Raw genomic sequence first — 16,296 nt, 5'->3', positions numbered from 1 at the left:
GCGCGACCCCGCCCTCAGTGAGACGCCGCGGCCCTACGGGCGGGGGCTCCGGTCCGGGCTTTGGCTGCGGCCCCGGTGTAGTAGCGGGGGCGGCGGCCGGGGGCAGCGCGGCTCCTTCCCTTGTTGTGTGTGTCGGTGCCTCCTCGCCATCTTGTTGCAAAGCCCTTTCTTGTCGGCGGGACTCCGGGGGCCGCGGGGCGGGAGGCATCGGAAGGGAGGAAGAGGAAGAAGGAAGGAAGAAGGCAGTGCCGCCTTTTTTGTTTTTTGCATCAAAATTGTTTTAATTTGCAAATTCCTATTTTGCAAATATTTTGGAAGACATTGATTTTTCTCCCCGTGCTCCCCCGTTCTTTTCTGAGGAGTGCGCTGCGCCGCCCAGCCCTGTCGCCCCCCGGAGGTGATCCCTCCCTCCTGCCGGCCCGCCAGCCTGACCTGTGCTTGGCTCGCGGGCGGCAGCCTCGGCCCCGGCGCGCCCCCGGCTGCTCTCGGCGCGATGAGCATAGAGACGCTACTGGAGGCGGCCCGCTTCCTGGAATGGCAAGCGCAGCAACAACAGAGAGCACGTGGTGAGCGGCCCGGCTGGGCCCCTGGGGCACTGGGCAAAAGGGGAGGCCAGTGACCCCGATCCCCAAACCCACTGGAAATAGCAGGCAGGTCCCTCTACGGCGCGACCTAAAAAGCCGGGTAGAGCACGGGCTCCCCGCAAGAGCTGCCGTCCCGAAGGAGTGATGCGAGCAGTGAAAATAATTAATGAATCCATTAACATGCAAAGAGGGACCCAGCTTCTGCGGGTGCCACCCTAGCTGCCTGGCACCCCCCGGTACACCTTCAGTGGGGGGCTCCTTAGGTGTGGGCGGGCAGCGCCCTGGATACCATTGAGGATGTGTGAACCGGGGGATGGGGAGAGGGATGTTGATGTGTGGGGGTGGCAGACCCGCGTGTGCGTGCGTGTGTGCATCAAGATGTGTGATCGGAGCCGGGAGAGAGCGGGTGAACGGACGTGTACACGGGTGTTTGTACAGCACACGAGGGGGCGTGTGCGTAACTGGGTGGGGGTGGGGAATACTCTACGCGGAGCAGCTCTCCGGATTCCCTGGCCCCGGCAGGAGGGTGCGGGAAACGCTCCCGGCAGATCTACGCGCTGCTTCGGGCGGAGGCGGCCTTTGCAGAATGAAATGACATCGCGTGTCTTATGATCTTGGCCAGCCCCGCCTGACCCCGCCTCCCAGAGCTGGGCTGGGTCGCACGTCTAGGTTTGGCTGAAAGCTGCGCTGATTGGGTGCATGTGAGTGTCCCGCGGGTCGCTGGGGGCAGCCCCCAGGCCCCCCTGCCTTGCCCTGCTTTAGCCGGTGTGGAATGTGGCGTGTCTGCGCGTTTCAAACCCGCTCTTGGCTGGAATGTTGCGTGTGCCTGCGTCCCAAGCCCGTTGGTTACACGGAGTGGTGACGTCGGCAGGTCCCGCCCCCGACCACGTGCACGGGGGACACTCCCGCTGGGGACTGAGCGGCCCGGCCCCTCCTCGCCGCCTGGCGCTTGCCCGGGGGCGGGGCCTGGGCGGGGCTGGCGTGGGGCCTTGAGTCGGGTTGGGCTCGGGCTCGGGTTGCTGGCCATCTCCCAGGGAGAGCCTTTGCCCTGGGTAGGAGGAGCTACGTTCACCTTGGCTCCTGCTGGATCCTCCTGTTTTTGATCCTGTAGTGAGGGAAACCCTCAGAATCTCAGGGTGACATCTACAACTAACATCTTCTCCCTGACCCACTAACGGTATCCCCGAGCCCTCCTGGCAACACCCCGGCCACATTGGAGTAAGTCAGGTTGAGAAGGGCAAACTTTGGCTTGCCCTCAGAGAGGATAGACGAAGGTTTTATGATCCGGCCCCCCCACCCCTTTTGGCTGTGGTCCTTAGCCTTCGAGTGCTGCTGAAATAGAGGCTGAAGGGAAAAGACCTTAGCTTCCCAGGCGCTTGCGAGGGCCTCCGTTCTGCGATATGTGCAGTTCCCAGGGGTTCCTGGTCCCCCTGCCCTCCGTCAGAACCCTTCAGTCGGCAGTGTTGTGGTGGAGAGTTCTTCGCCCTCCTTTCCTTTCTCTCTGCCTATTGTTGCTTCAATGATGAGTCATGCAGGAGGTAGTAGTGTGTGTGTTGTGTGTGTGCTCGCGCGCGCGCGCGCCCGCGGCTTGTTCCGCTTGGTAGGGCGGGAGGAGTGGTAGCCGGCGAGGGGCGGAGGAGCCGCAGGTCCGCGGGCCTAGTCAGAGCGACCCGCCTCTCAAGGTCAGGAGTCACTGGAGTCGTGCAAGACCAGGGCTTAGGTTTGTGCAGGACAGATGGTCTGGGGTACCCACCCTCGTGCCCCTCCCCCTTGTGTTTTGGGCCCAGAGCAGGGTCAAGCAATGGACAGTGCTGGTGGTTAACCAGAATGACAAGTGTGTGGTTTCAGCGGCGGATGTGGGGAGGGGGCGAACTGAAGAGTTTGGAGAGAACGAGTCACCCGCCGCTACCATCAACACAGTGCAGTTCATGAGGACCCATTATATCCCACTGTGGACCAGGCAGTCTGAGAGAGGTGAACAGGATTGACCCTCCTGTCGACCCTAGGGAACTCTTATTTCACATTAGCCTTCCTAGGTATCTAGAACAGGGAGAAGGGGTGTGTGTGTGTGTGTGTGTGTGTTTGTGTTCACACTTGTTCTGACCGGTCAGGTGGAGGGGGCTGGTGGGTACAGCTCTGCAGAGGAACCTAGGGAAAGCCCTCTTAGGGAATTGCACAGCCCTTCTCTTCCCGCCGAGGATGGAGCTCTGGGGAGAAGCAGAGTTCGGCTCCCAAGCCTCAGCTGCTTGATATTGGATCACAGAGCCTTAGAAGACGGGTGGGTACTGGGAAGCCCAGTCTGCCTCAAGTACAGAGAAGGCCAGATTTGGTTCCCACAGGTTAAGACCCCTGTAGTTGACACCAGCATGCCGGCCAGAACTGCCCATACTGAGGTATTTACTTCAGATAACCAACTCTGAGCAGGGATTCTCTTATCCTCTCCGTTTCCATCTACAAGGCAAGGTCAAGCCTTGCAGACCAGTTTGCTCACATGACAACCTAAGGATGTGCTGCACATGTAAGCAGTTGTGAGGGAGAAGAGGGGGAAGGGCAAGGCCATGCTGGTGCCCGGAGGAGGACTTAGCTGGCCTTTGCCAGCATTTGTGAAGATGACTTGAAATGGTCTCCTACCTTGATGGGAGGGAGTTGGCTGGTGTGTGCAGAGGTGCCCGGCACCTGCCCTGCTCTGAGCCTGCCTTCTGTGCCAAGCTCTGGTAGCATTCAGAAGGGGAGAAGTCCTGTACACATGAGGCTGCAGTAGCTTAGCAAGGTTGTAGGCAGCATGAGGCCTGTGCTCTCCCAGCCCGGAGGGTCTTGCTAACTTCACTGGGGTCAGTGTCTGGGTGGAGCCTGGAGGAGGTCGGTGTGGTGTGCATGTGTGTGAGGACACCTGTGGGTCAGAACATTCCGTAAGATGGCCTAAGCATGGGTTGTCCGTCCAGGAGGCCCCAGAACCACCAGTGCACGGGGAGGGGACCCTGTGGGTAGGAAAGGAGTCAGAACCAGGGGCGGGAAGCTCTAGGGGGCTGGTGTGGTCGTGGAGCAGCCTCTGCTGTCCGGTTAGGCTTGACAATGCTGGGTGTGGTAGAGCCTCATTCAGTGAGTCCTTCCTGGTATCTGGGAAGCATGTCTTCATGGTAGCTCTGGAAGAGATGGGGGAGGGGAGGGTGGTTGCTGTCTCCTAGAGGAGCTTTAAATACAGACTTAACTGTATTTAAAGGGGTCCAGTCTAGTACCTGTCTTTGGACCCCTCCACCTATGGTGACTTAAAACACTTGTCCCCAGGCCAGTGAGCAAGCAGTGTCAGAGAAAGCCTGACTGAGGTCGATCCTAGGAACCCACGGTGGGAGGAGAGACAGAACCCGAGAGTGGTCCTCTGACCTGTGTGTACCCTCACTAACACAAAATAAAGAAAGAAAAAAAAAACAAGAAAAACTGGACCAAAGGAGCTTTATTAGGCCTGAGTTTAAAGTGTGTGGGCCAGATCTGTTCCGGGCCCACAGGCCCAGCCAGAGAAGGGCCCTGAAGTTGGAACTGCACAGGCTTCTTTGCTACTGTGGTTTGTGGGGAGCTGCAGTAACCTAAGTCAAGCGCTGACAGAGAGACGCCCGGGTGAGCAAGGCCTCCTCATTGGAGTAAGCCTGTCCTGCCCTTCCTGAAGGGCAGGGGAGATGGGAAGAGGCCTGAACTCTGGCTGCTGGGAAACAGTTTATGATTCCTTCCAAACACTTCCTCCCTCAGCTTCCTCCTCAGCTCCTTCCTTGTCTTGTGGGGCTGGAGGTGGGGCCCGCTCCTTACACTGTTCCAAGCCCAGAAGACCATGGGGTCTAGTTTCGAAGACCTGAGGGGGACTGTGCCCCTCCTTCCTAGGGAGGCGTTAGCTCCAGCCCCACATCACATGATCCTGTCCAGGGTGTGTCCACCCTCTGTTGTCAACAGTTTTGAACACCACAAGCAGAAGAAGGGTCTGGGCTCCTTCCCTTACCTGGGAGATGGTGACCCAGCCCTGTACAGAAGCCATGGCTTGGGAACCTAAGGGTGGGGCCTGCGAGAAGCCGGTTCCTGGAGAGCTCCGGTCCCATTTCCGTCCCGCTCTTGAGTGGGTCTCATTTTCACTAGAGATGCTGAGGGATACGGTCATGAAGGTTGCCTGAGTTCAGTGGCCCTGCTCGACCTCTGCTGCCTTTACCTGGCTGGTCTTCCTTTCTGCCTGCCTCCCGCTGTCTAAACTGTGCTGTTCCTGCTGTAAGTGGTCCCGGACAAGGGACAGCCTGGCCTGAGAGAAATGGGTCCTAACATGTTGGGAGAACAGCGGAACTCACTGCTCTCTGAGGAAAAGTTGGGGCCTTTGGCTGAGCAGGCCATGTTCTCATGAAGTAAATGTGAGGTGTTTGCCCTGTAACCTGGGGCTCTTGTGAGAACTGGAGTGTGAATGTGAGAGGACACCTATGTGTAACTCAACAAATCCTTTTGTCTCTCTGCTCGTTGTTTGTGAAACCGAGGTACTGCCCGCTCTCTAACTGGTGCTGGGTAAATTCTGTGGAAGGCCTCTCCATGCTCCTGTGGTGGTCTGGCCTGTTGCCAGCTCAGACCTCATCCATCCCTGTGCACACCTTAGCCTTATGCCCTTCTGGATACTCCTGTTGGTCACCTATCTAGTTCCACATCCAGCTCTAGGTTGCTGGGCCCCCAACATCCCATTCATGAACCCCTGTCTTCCCGGCAGCCAGCCTGGTACCCCTATTCCTTTTCTGTCCCACTCCCCGCCCCAGGACGTGAGGTCCCCAGGGTCAGGGACCAGGCTTGTGTCTGTTAGTGCTGCCTTGCTGTGTCTGGTGTCTCAGGCCGGGCAGGATGTCACTGAGCCCCGACTGGGACGAAGTTAGGGTTGGAGGACAGGTTTAGATGGGGGCCTAGGACCCTGGGCTCCGCTAAGACCCGGTGTGTTCTCTCTGCATAGAGGAGCAGGAGCGCCTTCGTCTGGAGCGGGAACGGGAGAGAGAGCAGGAGCAGAAGAGGGCAAGTAGCCTGGCCAGGTTGGCCCATGCCCTGCCTGTGGAGGAACCCCGCATCGAGGCTCCACCGCTACCCTTGTCGCCACCGGCACCACCACCCGCGCCACCCGCCGCCGCTTCCCGCCCCTACTCCGCTGACCGTCATTCCTATTCCTGTAGTGACCAACTCCCCACAGTCCCTACCCCCCGCCTCCACCTCTACCCCCGGCAGCCCAGCCTCTACCCCTGGCACCTCGGCAGCCTGCCCTGGTCAGCACCCCTGGACTCAGCATTAAGGAGCCAGCCCCCCTGCCCCCCAGACCACAGGTGCCCACCCCTGCCCCCCTACTGCCCGATCCGAAGACCACAGTTGCACCGACTGGCAGCCCCAAGCCTTTGCAGCCCCTCCCTACGCCCATCCTGACCATTGCGCCACACCCTGGAGTCCAGCCTCAGCTGGCTCCCCAGCAGCCACCCCCGCCCACGCTTGGGACCCTGAAGTTGGCACCAGCTGAAGAAGCCAAATCCAGTGAACAAAAGAAGAGGCCTGGGGGGTGAGTGGGGCGCGGCAGAGGGGCCGGTTGGATGGGAGACTGTCCATCATGGGCTGGGAGTGCAAGAGAAGCTACCCTGGCCAGCTAGCCCTTTGGGGAATGTCCTGTGCCACTGTGCCACTTAAATACCTCTCATAATAAAGCACTATCCTGCTGATGGTTGTTCTTAGCTGTGTTGTCAGACCCGCGGCAACACGGGAGACCACAGCAGGCTTTTCCAGGCCATTGCCGGAGGTAGATTCTAGAACCCCTCCAGGATCCCTTCTGTCTTAGTTGGACCAGTGGGATGCAGAGTTCCAGGGGCCGTAGGTTTTGATCATAGAGGCCCCCTCCAGGAGGTGAATGGGCCCAGCACAGGGCCAACACTTCCAATTTATAGAGAGAATGTCGGGGACAAAAGAGCCTAAGACACCTGGTCAGTGTGGGTATGGGTGGTGTGGGTCCGGAAGGCCGGATTTGGGGCCTTCCTCCCTGAGCCTCCTATTTGTCTGGGTTTCAGGATCGGAACCAGAGAAGTCCACAACAAATTGGAGAAAAACAGGTGTGTGTGCACACTTGGGAGTGTGACTCTGGGCCCGCCCCTCCCGGACTCACCCACCCTCGGGTTCCCCCCAGAGCTTCTGTGGTGTTTGCCCCTGCCTCCTGCCCCTGTGCCCTCCGGCGCTGGCTGACCAGCGTTCACCCCTTTTCCCCAGGAGGGCCCATCTGAAGGAATGTTTCGAGACCCTGAAGCGCAACATCCCCAACGTGGATGACAAGAAGACGTCGAATCTGAGCGTGCTGCGGACGGCGCTGCGGTACATCCAGGTATGTGGGAGGGAGGCAGGGCTGGGGCGATGCCGCCGCCGTGACGGCGGCCACAGCGCCAGTTTCCTCCTGCTGCCGGCAGGCTCCCCCGCCCGCCTCCACGCGGGCGCTGAGCACATGGCCCGGCTGACGTCAGCGGGGCTCCCAGCCCGGGAGGGGGCGGGCGGGAGGGCGCCTGCGCGAGAGGGCGGCGGCGGCGGCGGCGGTGCACTTTTCGGCCTTCCCCTCCCCCGCGCACCGCGTCTGCTCAGCCCGCGGGTAGCCAGGGCGCGCAGCGGGCCCGGCACCTCCCAACCTGCAGTGCCCGGGCGAGACCCAGACTCGGGCCAAGGGCAGTCCCTAGTTGCGGGGGGGCGGGAATGAATCGGGAGGGACGTGGTGTCTGCGTGCACCTGGCAGCGCCCAGGACTACGGGCGGGGTGGGGCACTGAGGCTGCCGGGGTGACCGCGCGCGGGGCCCCCGAGCCTTAACTCTTTCCTTTCCCGCGAGTGCTGGGCAGGGGGGTCCCCGCTGGTGATGTCGCCTCTCCCCGCGGACCCTGGCGGCCCTCCGCGGCAGTGCGGAGTTGCTGTCGCCCTGGAAACCGCGTAGGGCTCCGCGTGCCCGGGAGGCGGTGGGGGGATGGGCGCGGCCAGGCTGGGCGGCGCGGGAGACCAAACCGTTGGGGAATGGGAGGGACCTAGCGCTCCCGGCGGCGGCGGCGGCGGCGGCGCGCACGGGGTCGGGGGGGGGGGCGGGCAGGGCGAGCATCGGGGTTTCCGTCCACCCACTCGGGACGCTCGCGGGAGCGCGGCTGCATCACAGCTTCCGTGGGAGGGGTGCCCGTACTCCAGCGGGGCTTCCGTAGCTGGGTCACAACCTGGAGGGAACCGGACCTGGGGCTCGTGGCCCCAGGCCGCGCCTCTGAGCCGCCAGCCGAGGCGCGCGCCTTTCTGCCCGCCCTCCCTGCCCGCCTCCCGGAGCTTCCCGGCAGCTGGGGGCGGGGCCGGCCGCCCGCGGTGACGCAGCGGGCAGGTCCGCGTGGGTGCGCGCGTGCCCCGGAGGGGCGGGGCCTCGCTTGCGGGCCAAGGGGCCCGGCGCAGGCTGGGCAGTGTCCTGTCGCTTATTTCCGTGATAATTTTACTGACTTTGGGCTTGGGCGTAATTCACTTGTTTTAACCAAAGCTGTCTCTTAGCACACCTCTGCCGTTACGCCGTGACATTTTCCTTGAGTATCGGTTTCCTCATTTGGGGTGACGCTAAGTAGAAAAAAATAGTACCATAGAGATGGTAGAAGGATTGAAATTTATGCAAAAATTTTGCGGTCTCTAAACATTAATAGGATTGTGACTGCGAAGTAGGAGCTGGAGCAAGACAAGTGTCTTTTTATAGATGTGTGCTTGGGGAAGGGAGCTTTGCATAATGTGTGGATTTGAAAATATCTTCGCTGCTATAGAAGCAGCTGAAGGAAGCTCCCTTAGAATCAGGCCTAAACTGACAAGGAAGTGGGAGGGGCCCCAGGCTGCCCGTGAGAATGCTTGTTTGGTGCTGGTCATAGAAGCAGAAACAGAAGTCACAAGACTCTGGAAACGCAGCGGGGTGATGGGTGGTGGCTCATGCCTTTAATCCCAGCACTTGAGAGGCAGAGGCAAGCGAATCATTGTGAATTTGAGACTAGCCTGGTCTACAAAGTGAGTTCCAGGACAGCCAGGGCTGTTACACAGAGAGACCCTGTCTTGAAAAACCAAACAAAAAAGATTGTGGAAACCTTGTGTGGTACCCATTTATTTCATTAAATGTTTTTGGTCATGCCCTGGGTCTGCTTCTTAGGACCAGAGACCAAAGAAAAAGGGATGAGTTTTGCCCTGGAATAGTAGGACCCGCAGCAGATCCTAAATGTGAACGTTCCAAGGACTGTGTCTTGAGGGGTGGCGGGATCTGTTTTGGGGCGTTAGGAAAGTGCTCGGGAAAGGACATTTGCAGAAGCCTGCAGGACAGTTACATCTAGGTGAGTGAGGCAAAGCACAGGACAGAGTGGTGGTTTCTTCAGCAGGAACGAGGGAGAGGTATGCTTGAATGTACAAGATGGTAGGAGGGTGACTTGTCTTGCAGAGAGGCAACAGGCACTAGAAGAGGGTTGAAAGTTGGCTCTGGGGAGAGCAGTGGGGCCTTAGGGACCTAGGGCTTTGGTAGTGTGTTCAGAAGAGAAGGTCTGTAGGAAGGCCTGCCTGATGCCACGTGCCTTTAATCTCAGCACTCTGGAGGGAGAGGCAGGCGGATCTGAGTTCCAGGCCAGCTGGGCTTGCATAGTACAGCCTTGTCTAAGGGCAGGGGGTGTTAGAGGAGAGTCTCGAGGTGGTCTCCAAAGTTGCTTGGGGTAGTGAAGGACTTGAAGAAGGCCACAGTGAAGTGGACGGAGACAAGAAGAATAGACATGTATCCAGATCGACACCTAAAATATGTGGGCTTAAAACAAAGCCCGGTGGACAGGGAGCTTTAGCTCAGAAGAGAACTTGCCCAGCACTCCTGCGGCTGTGGACTTAATTGCTAGCACCACGAAACAGAAGTGGAGCCGTGTGGACTATCGGTTGATCGGGGAGCTCTGCAGGGGTCTCTAGGCCTGTGGGCTGAACTCCGTGGAAAGGGGGTGTTTGGGCCCCTGACGCTTTATCTCCCTGACCCAGAGTCTAGCCTCCCTGAAAGCAGTGGATAGAGTTGAGGATGGCGCTTCGAGCCAACAGTCTCAATGTTCAAGTGAGGACTGAGTCACCCAGGGCCTGTGCTTGATGTGGCCTCCTCTGGTGTCATATGCAGCTCTCAGGGACAGAGCCAGGTGAGAGGACACAGAGGTGCCATGTGTGTTTGTGTGTTAGGGTAAAGACAAGGTCTTTCCTACTGTTTCTAGCAGAAATAGGAGAAGCAGGTTAAATTGAAGTCGGGGTAGTACATGGGGGACTGTGGTGTGGAACTAATGACAGGTATGTCGAGGCCAGCATGGCATGGCTCTGGGCCTTGTGTTGCAGGCATTGAGAGTGTGAAGCTTTTGCTCACAGCATAAGGAATGTCCAGAGCTTGGGGCCACTGGAGGAGTGTGGGGAAGTGGGGTCTAGTGGTAAGGGGGTTGGATGTGAGGCTGTACCCAGCCAGGAGAAGCTGCTGAGCTGCTGCTAGATCATGAGTCTGTGGGTTCCCTTGGACGGAGGAAAGGTGGGGTAGAGGCTGACACCCTGATAGGAGGGCGGCAGACTTACAGATCCTCGGCGGCCTGAGTAAGCATACTACTGGTCACTGATGTAAACTGACTGTAAAACAGCCCTTATAATCCCTCACAAATTGGACAGAGACCATGGATGGTGAAACAGTTATTCCGTGGTCCAGTGAGCCAGGGCTAATGAAGCCCCATTGGACAGACTCCATTCTGTTAGTGACACACTCCATTCAGATACGCAGTAGGTTTACTGGGAGAGACTGAGGCAGGAGGGGTATGCTGACAAGGCCTTGGGCTGGGGAGGAATAGTGGAGGAGAGTGGGACTTGGGTGTGGTCTAGGAGTCGAGAGACCAGAGGTGGGCTGGTGAAGTGTCTCAGGGTGAAGGAGCCAAGCATGTCAGCTGGGACCTACATTAGCGAAGTTGAGAAAAACCCTTATAAGTTGTTTTCTGACTTGACTTGCACTGTAGCAGTGTGTCCCCTCCCCTGCAAGTAAGTATCATTGAGACAGACAGACAGACAGAACCCCCACACATGGGGTCGGGGAGTGAAGGCAGGGGATGCATGTGCGAACAGCAAGGCAGGGTTTAGAGACAAGCTGATGTGTGGAGTGCCCGTGGCCTCTGCACCTGCGGGTGACCCCATGCTTTGGAGTTAGATGTTCAGAAGCAGGTTGAGAAATGGACTCTGGAGTCAGCAAGGGTAGGAGTGCCTGCCTTGACGGATGGACACAGCAGGGCTGACCTTCCTAGGCTGGGAGACAGAAGAGGTGGGCCAACATGTCTGGGTCTGAAGGTCACGGAGGCACTTCACTTTAGAAGGCAGCTGAAAACTGGGGCATGAGCTGGCCTTTGTGTGTGCAAAGGAGACAGAGTGAGGCTTCAGACTGGGGCAGGGCTGAGTATCGCAGAGGCATTGTCGGTAAGGAAGACCCTCCTGTGTTCTGAGGGAAGCAGGGATATCTGTGGTGAGTCTGGACCTTGTGAAAACTCCCTAGAGGTGTGCAGTCACACCTGGGGTACTGTGGAACTCCCCAAGATCCTTTATTGTTGGCCAGTAGGGCACAGCACAGGTTTTTCAGGTTTAATATCCTCTGAGGTCTGGAGGGTTGTAGGCCGCTCCTGAGTGGGGAGCAGTGTGAATTGCGAGCTGGAGAGGAAGCATGGGTGGCTGAGGGGCCGCTGAGGTCAGGGGGAGGAACGGGTCCAGCGTTGCTGCCAGGCAGGTAGAAGCCTGTGATAGAAGCCGTGCTGTCAGTCTAGCAAGAAACCTTCCAGGGACCAGGTAGCAGGGCACCGGTGAACGGTGGTGGAGAGGAGTGTCGGTTCGTTGCGGGAGGGTACCAAGGAGGGTCACTGTAGCCTCAGTGAGTGAACAGAGTAAGATGATTGATGGTAGAGGCTGTGCGGGAGTGAGATGGGGTGAGACTATGAAGTCCCTGAGGACCCCGTCAGGGTGGTGTGGAGAAGGGTCCCCTGGGACTTGGATCTGTGCTAGCTTTTGATGGGTACCTTGCTTAGGCACCCAGTGTCTCAGATGCTGGTCCTCATTGGGCAGAGAGATGGAATAGGAGGCAGGTGTGGCCTCCCAGCTGCTTTGGTCACTGCAGAATGGTGGTTCTTTTTTTTTTTTTTTTTTTTTTGGTTTTTCGAGACAGGGTTTCTCTTGTAGCTTTGCGCCTTTCCTGGGACTCGCTTGGTAGCCCAGGCTGGCCTCGAACTCACAGAGATCCGCCTGGCTCTGCCTCCCGAGTGCTGGGATTAAAGGCGTGCGCCACCACCGCCCGGCGAATGGTGGTTCTTAACCTGTGGTGTAGCTAGAGTTTTCCTGCCTGGCCCACAGTCAGAACAAATCTCTCTCACCTGCCAGTCCCACAGCCATCAACAGCCATCAGACCCGACCAAGTAAACACAGAGACTTATATTGCTTACAAACTGTATGGCCGTGGCAGGCTTCTTGCTAACTGTTCTTACAGCTTAAATTAATCCATTTCCATTAATCTATACCTTGCCACGTGGCTCGTGGCTTACCGGCATCTTCACATGCTGTTTCTCATCGTGGTGGCTGGCAGTGTCTCTCTGACTCAGCCTTCCACTTCCCAGCTTTATTCTCCTCCTTGTCCCGTCTACACTTCCTGCCTAGCCAATGGCCAATCAGTGTTTTATTTATTGACCAATCAGAGCAACATATTTGCCATACAGAACATCCCACAGCACTGTGGGTCGCAATCCCTTTGGGGATCATACATCAGCTATTTACAGTATGATTCAATTCATAACAGGAGCAAAATTACAGTTACGAAGTAGCAATGAAATAATTTTATGGTTGGGGGTCACCACAACATGAGAAACTGTATTAAAGGGTTGCAGCCTTAGGAAAGTTGAGAACCACTGGTTCAGAAGTTTTGAGGGCCGTGGAGCCTGTGGCTGCTGCTAAGGGCACTCTGCTGTCCCTTGCCCTGTCCCCAGTCCCTGAAGAGGAAGGAGAAAGAATATGAACATGAGATGGAGCGGCTGGCACGGGAGAAGATTGCCACGCAGCAGCGCCTGGCAGAGCTCAAGCATGAGCTGAGCCAGTGGATGGATGTACTGGAGATTGACCGTGTGCTCCGGCAGACAGGCCAGCCTGAGGATGACCAAGCCTCCACCTCCACAGCCTCTGGTGAGCCTCGACCCCTCTGCTGGTCCTGTCACCCTCAAATGTTGTCCTTAGCTTCCCTGAGGTTTTTCCCTGCTAGAAAAGAGGCCATCTGTCCCAGCTCCAGCATACTGACCTCCAAGGACACCTTTGCCTCCAGCCACTTGTTCCCCAAGCTCTTCTGACCTGCTCCCTGCCCTGTGTTCCCTGACAGAGGGCGAGGACAACATAGACGAGGATATGGAGGAAGACCGGGCAGGCCCACCTAAGCTGAACCATCGTCCCCAGCTGGAGCTGCTGAAATCCACCCTGCCAACCCCCAGCACCACCTCTGCGCCTCTGCCTACTCCCCCGCACCCTCATCCCCACCCAGTGGTCCTGCCTCCTGCCCACCTCCCTGTGCAGCCGCAGCCGCAGCCGCAGCAGCAGCAGCAGCAGCAGCAGCCACCACCACAGCAAAAAACCCCTCTGCCAGCCCCTCCTCCCCCACCAGCCACCCCGACCCAGACGCTAGTGCCCGCTCCAGCCCATCTTGTGGCCACTGCTGGAGGCGGCTCCACAGTTATCGCCCATACAGCCACCACCCACGCCTCAGTCATACAGACTGTGAACCACGTTCTGCAGGGCCCGGGGGGCAAGCACATCGCCCACATTGCCCCCTCCGCCCCCAGCCCTGCTGTGCAGCTGGCACCTGCCACACCCCCCATTGGCCACATCACAGTGCACCCTGCCACCCTCAACCATGTGGCCCACCTCGGCTCCCAGCTGCCCTTGTACCCACAGCCTGTGGCGGTGAGCCAGCCTGTGGCAGTGAGCCACATCGCCCACACCCTTTCACACCAGCAAGTGAATGGCACAGCCGGGCTGGGGCCTCCAGCCACTGTCATGGCAAAGCCAGCCGTGGGGGCCCAGGTGGTACACCACCCCCAGCTGGTGGGCCAAACAGTGCTCAACCCTGTGACTATGGTCACTATGCCCTCCTTTCCTGTCAGCACACTCAAGCTGGCTTGAGGATGAGGCCACTTAGGCCCCCAGTGGGGGCAGGGAAGGGGGACCTGACTGCCCCTCTCCCACCCACCAGCTCCACACATTCCAGCCAGGCCCGCCCCACCCACACCACCCCCAGGCCTCCTAGGGGAAGGGGGTGCAGAGACTCTGAGCCAGGGGAGGGGCCCTCCAGGGAGTTGGGTGCAGGTAGGAAGCTGTCCTGCTGCACTAGGACTCGGTAGACATGAGGACGCTTTGGTGGACGTACTTGCCTGCCCAGCCTGGTGCCAGCCCTGGTGCCACTCCTGCCTCCCTACCTTGTCCACCCCGAAGTCTGCGCTGTGGCTGTGTTCTCTGGCTTCTCCTTCCCCGGTCTGCCTTCCTGTGCTGCTGCTGCTATTGTCTGGTGAGGTGGCTGAGCTTCCCGGCCTCCCTCCCCAGCCTCGGAGTCCTCTGGGACTTCTGTATAGGAAACAGAGCCCCAGAAACGTGAGGACTGGGTGGAGAGGGGCCCAGCTCTGAGGACAGCTGACAGATCCCAAGATCTGGAGTCAGGCTGAGACAGGTGAATACCTGGGCCTGGGGCTCTGATCCACCTGGAGTCACTGTGATTGGTCACAGTGGGAACTGTTGAAAATGAGTCTCAACCAACAATAAACAAAACGTAGGCTGTTGCCAAGTTTTCCATGCCTGCCCCTGGGCTTCTGACCTCTCAAGAGCAGGCTGAGCTTAGGGCTGGGGAGGTGGCTCTGGCGGTCTTGCCTCCCACCCACGAGGCCTGGGAGGTTCCATCCTTGGACCTGGCACTCACTGTCCTGGTTCCTTGCTCTGCCCAGTGCTTCCCCAGGCCTCTGGGTTTCGGTACTGCCTTCAGCTTGGGAAGTAGGGACCAGCAATGGTTCCAGGAACTAGGCTGCATTGCTGAGGTATCAGTGAGCTGAAATCCTGGGGCTTTTCCCATCTCCCGCTTTGAGTGGCAATTTTGAGGCCCCTTCCTGGTGGGTGCTGCACTGTCCACTGTGGAAAGGGCCTTTGCTGGGCTGAGACAAGGCTCGTCAGGCCTGGGAAGAGTGAGGGGTCCTGTGCTTAGGGATGCTGTGTCTCCTGCCTCTGCGTTTGCAGGCCGCTTCGGCTTCTCTTTTTAAGTGGATATTTATTCTAAGTGGCCTTGTGTCAGACACTCAGTGTGCACATTCAGCTCCCCACTGGACACTCACCAATGGCCTTTCAGTGTGGGGCAGGAAGCAAGTGTCCCTAGGTGTGAAGTTTGCACTGGGGTAAGTTGGGGGGCCAGAAGGAGGGCTCAGGGTCCTTCAGATGACATGTGAGCAGGGCACTGAGGCCAGTGAAGGTCTTGAATACATTCTCCCTTGAAATAGTGACTCCTCAGATGCTTAAGAACTCACAGGTCCTTCTGGCCCTGGAGACCTCCAGGGCACTTTATTATGTCTCCTGGGGTAGGGAATGGTGGCTAGAACCAGGTCTCTATCCCAGCGCAGAAATCCTAACCCCACAAGCTGGCTGCCTTCCTGTGGCTGCAGCCACCTCTACCCACACCCTGCCTCTGGGGGCCACCTCCACTCTGCTCTGTGTTGTGACAGAGCAGAGTCCGGTGCTGGCACAGTCAGACCACATGATGAACTTGCCCCCCACCCCACCCCCTTTTCCCCCTCTCTGTGTCTTGAGGCCAGTTCCAGAGCTCACACCATTGTGTTGGCCTGCAGGCCTGCACAGATACCTCATCATCCACCCCCTCCCCCCACCAGGGGTTCCTCCAGATCTAGTGCCGAATGACGATGTCCAGATTGGTGATGATGGGTGTTGTTGCTGTTTTTGTTGTTTGTGACTGCTGTGTGCCCAAGTGGGCAGCCACCTCCCAGCCCTTTCTTGGGCATCTCCCCTTTGAGAGCTGTTAGGACCACATCTGTCCTCACCCTGTGGGACCGCCTGGCCCTGCCCTTTCTATCCCTTCCAGCCTGGGACACACACACACATACACACACACACACCTTACCTCTCATGCGTGTTTTACCTGTGCTGTTTGGAGTGGCTCACTGCCTGGGATCTTTACCTCGGGGAGGAAAAGGGGGGAGAGTGGTTCCCTGGGGGCCAAAGAAGGGCAGAGAATGCCTGGAGGGTAGCTGGGTCACCATAGCCTCTCTCTAGGAACAGCTGCTTCTCCCCCAATCCCAGGGTCCCACTCCTAATCCCCAAAGAGGTGGCCCTTGTTTACAGTGAGGACTCGGTCACTGTGTCTCTGTTTCCTGAAATATGAATTGTAGCGACCCCAGACTGTAGAGATTTTTATGTGTTTGGGTACATCTGCTGTGTGGGAAAAAAAAAAAAAAAAACTACAAAAACCCTAATTTTGTACATATTGTATTTTTACTATTGAACTGTATTCTAGTGGCTGTTCATGCTCTGAGACTTTAGGTATTGAGACATGAATACTATCCATGTAATAAGCACTTGCCTGGAATAAAATATAAAACTGAAATAAATCTGCACTGAAACCTGACATGGGGCTGCTAGCCTGCAGCATCT

General features: G+C 57.9%; 1 protein-coding gene across 1 annotated transcript; it reads left to right on the top strand.

The window, feature by feature from the left end:
- The first annotated feature begins 152 nt into the window (after positions 1-152).
- Mnt (MAX network transcriptional repressor) lies at positions 153-16,270 on the top strand. The gene is given in 8 exon segments (XM_052756065.1): positions 153-566; positions 5,545-5,705; positions 5,707-5,775; positions 5,777-6,132; positions 6,632-6,673; positions 6,828-6,939; positions 12,597-12,789; positions 12,980-16,270. Coding segments are annotated over 8 exon segments (1,803 nt in total). The 5' UTR covers positions 153-493; the 3' UTR covers positions 13,777-16,270.
- The last annotated feature ends 26 nt before the right edge of the window (positions 16,271-16,296 follow it).

Source organism: Peromyscus californicus, unplaced genomic scaffold, assembly GCF_007827085.1.
Source record: "Peromyscus californicus insignis strain IS unplaced genomic scaffold, ASM782708v3 Scaffold_3__1_contigs__length_106647218, whole genome shotgun sequence".
Lineage (NCBI taxonomy): Eukaryota > Metazoa > Chordata > Mammalia > Rodentia > Cricetidae > Peromyscus > Peromyscus californicus.
Note: the sequence above shows the minus strand (reverse complement) of the source record. Positions and strands in the feature narration are given on the sequence as shown.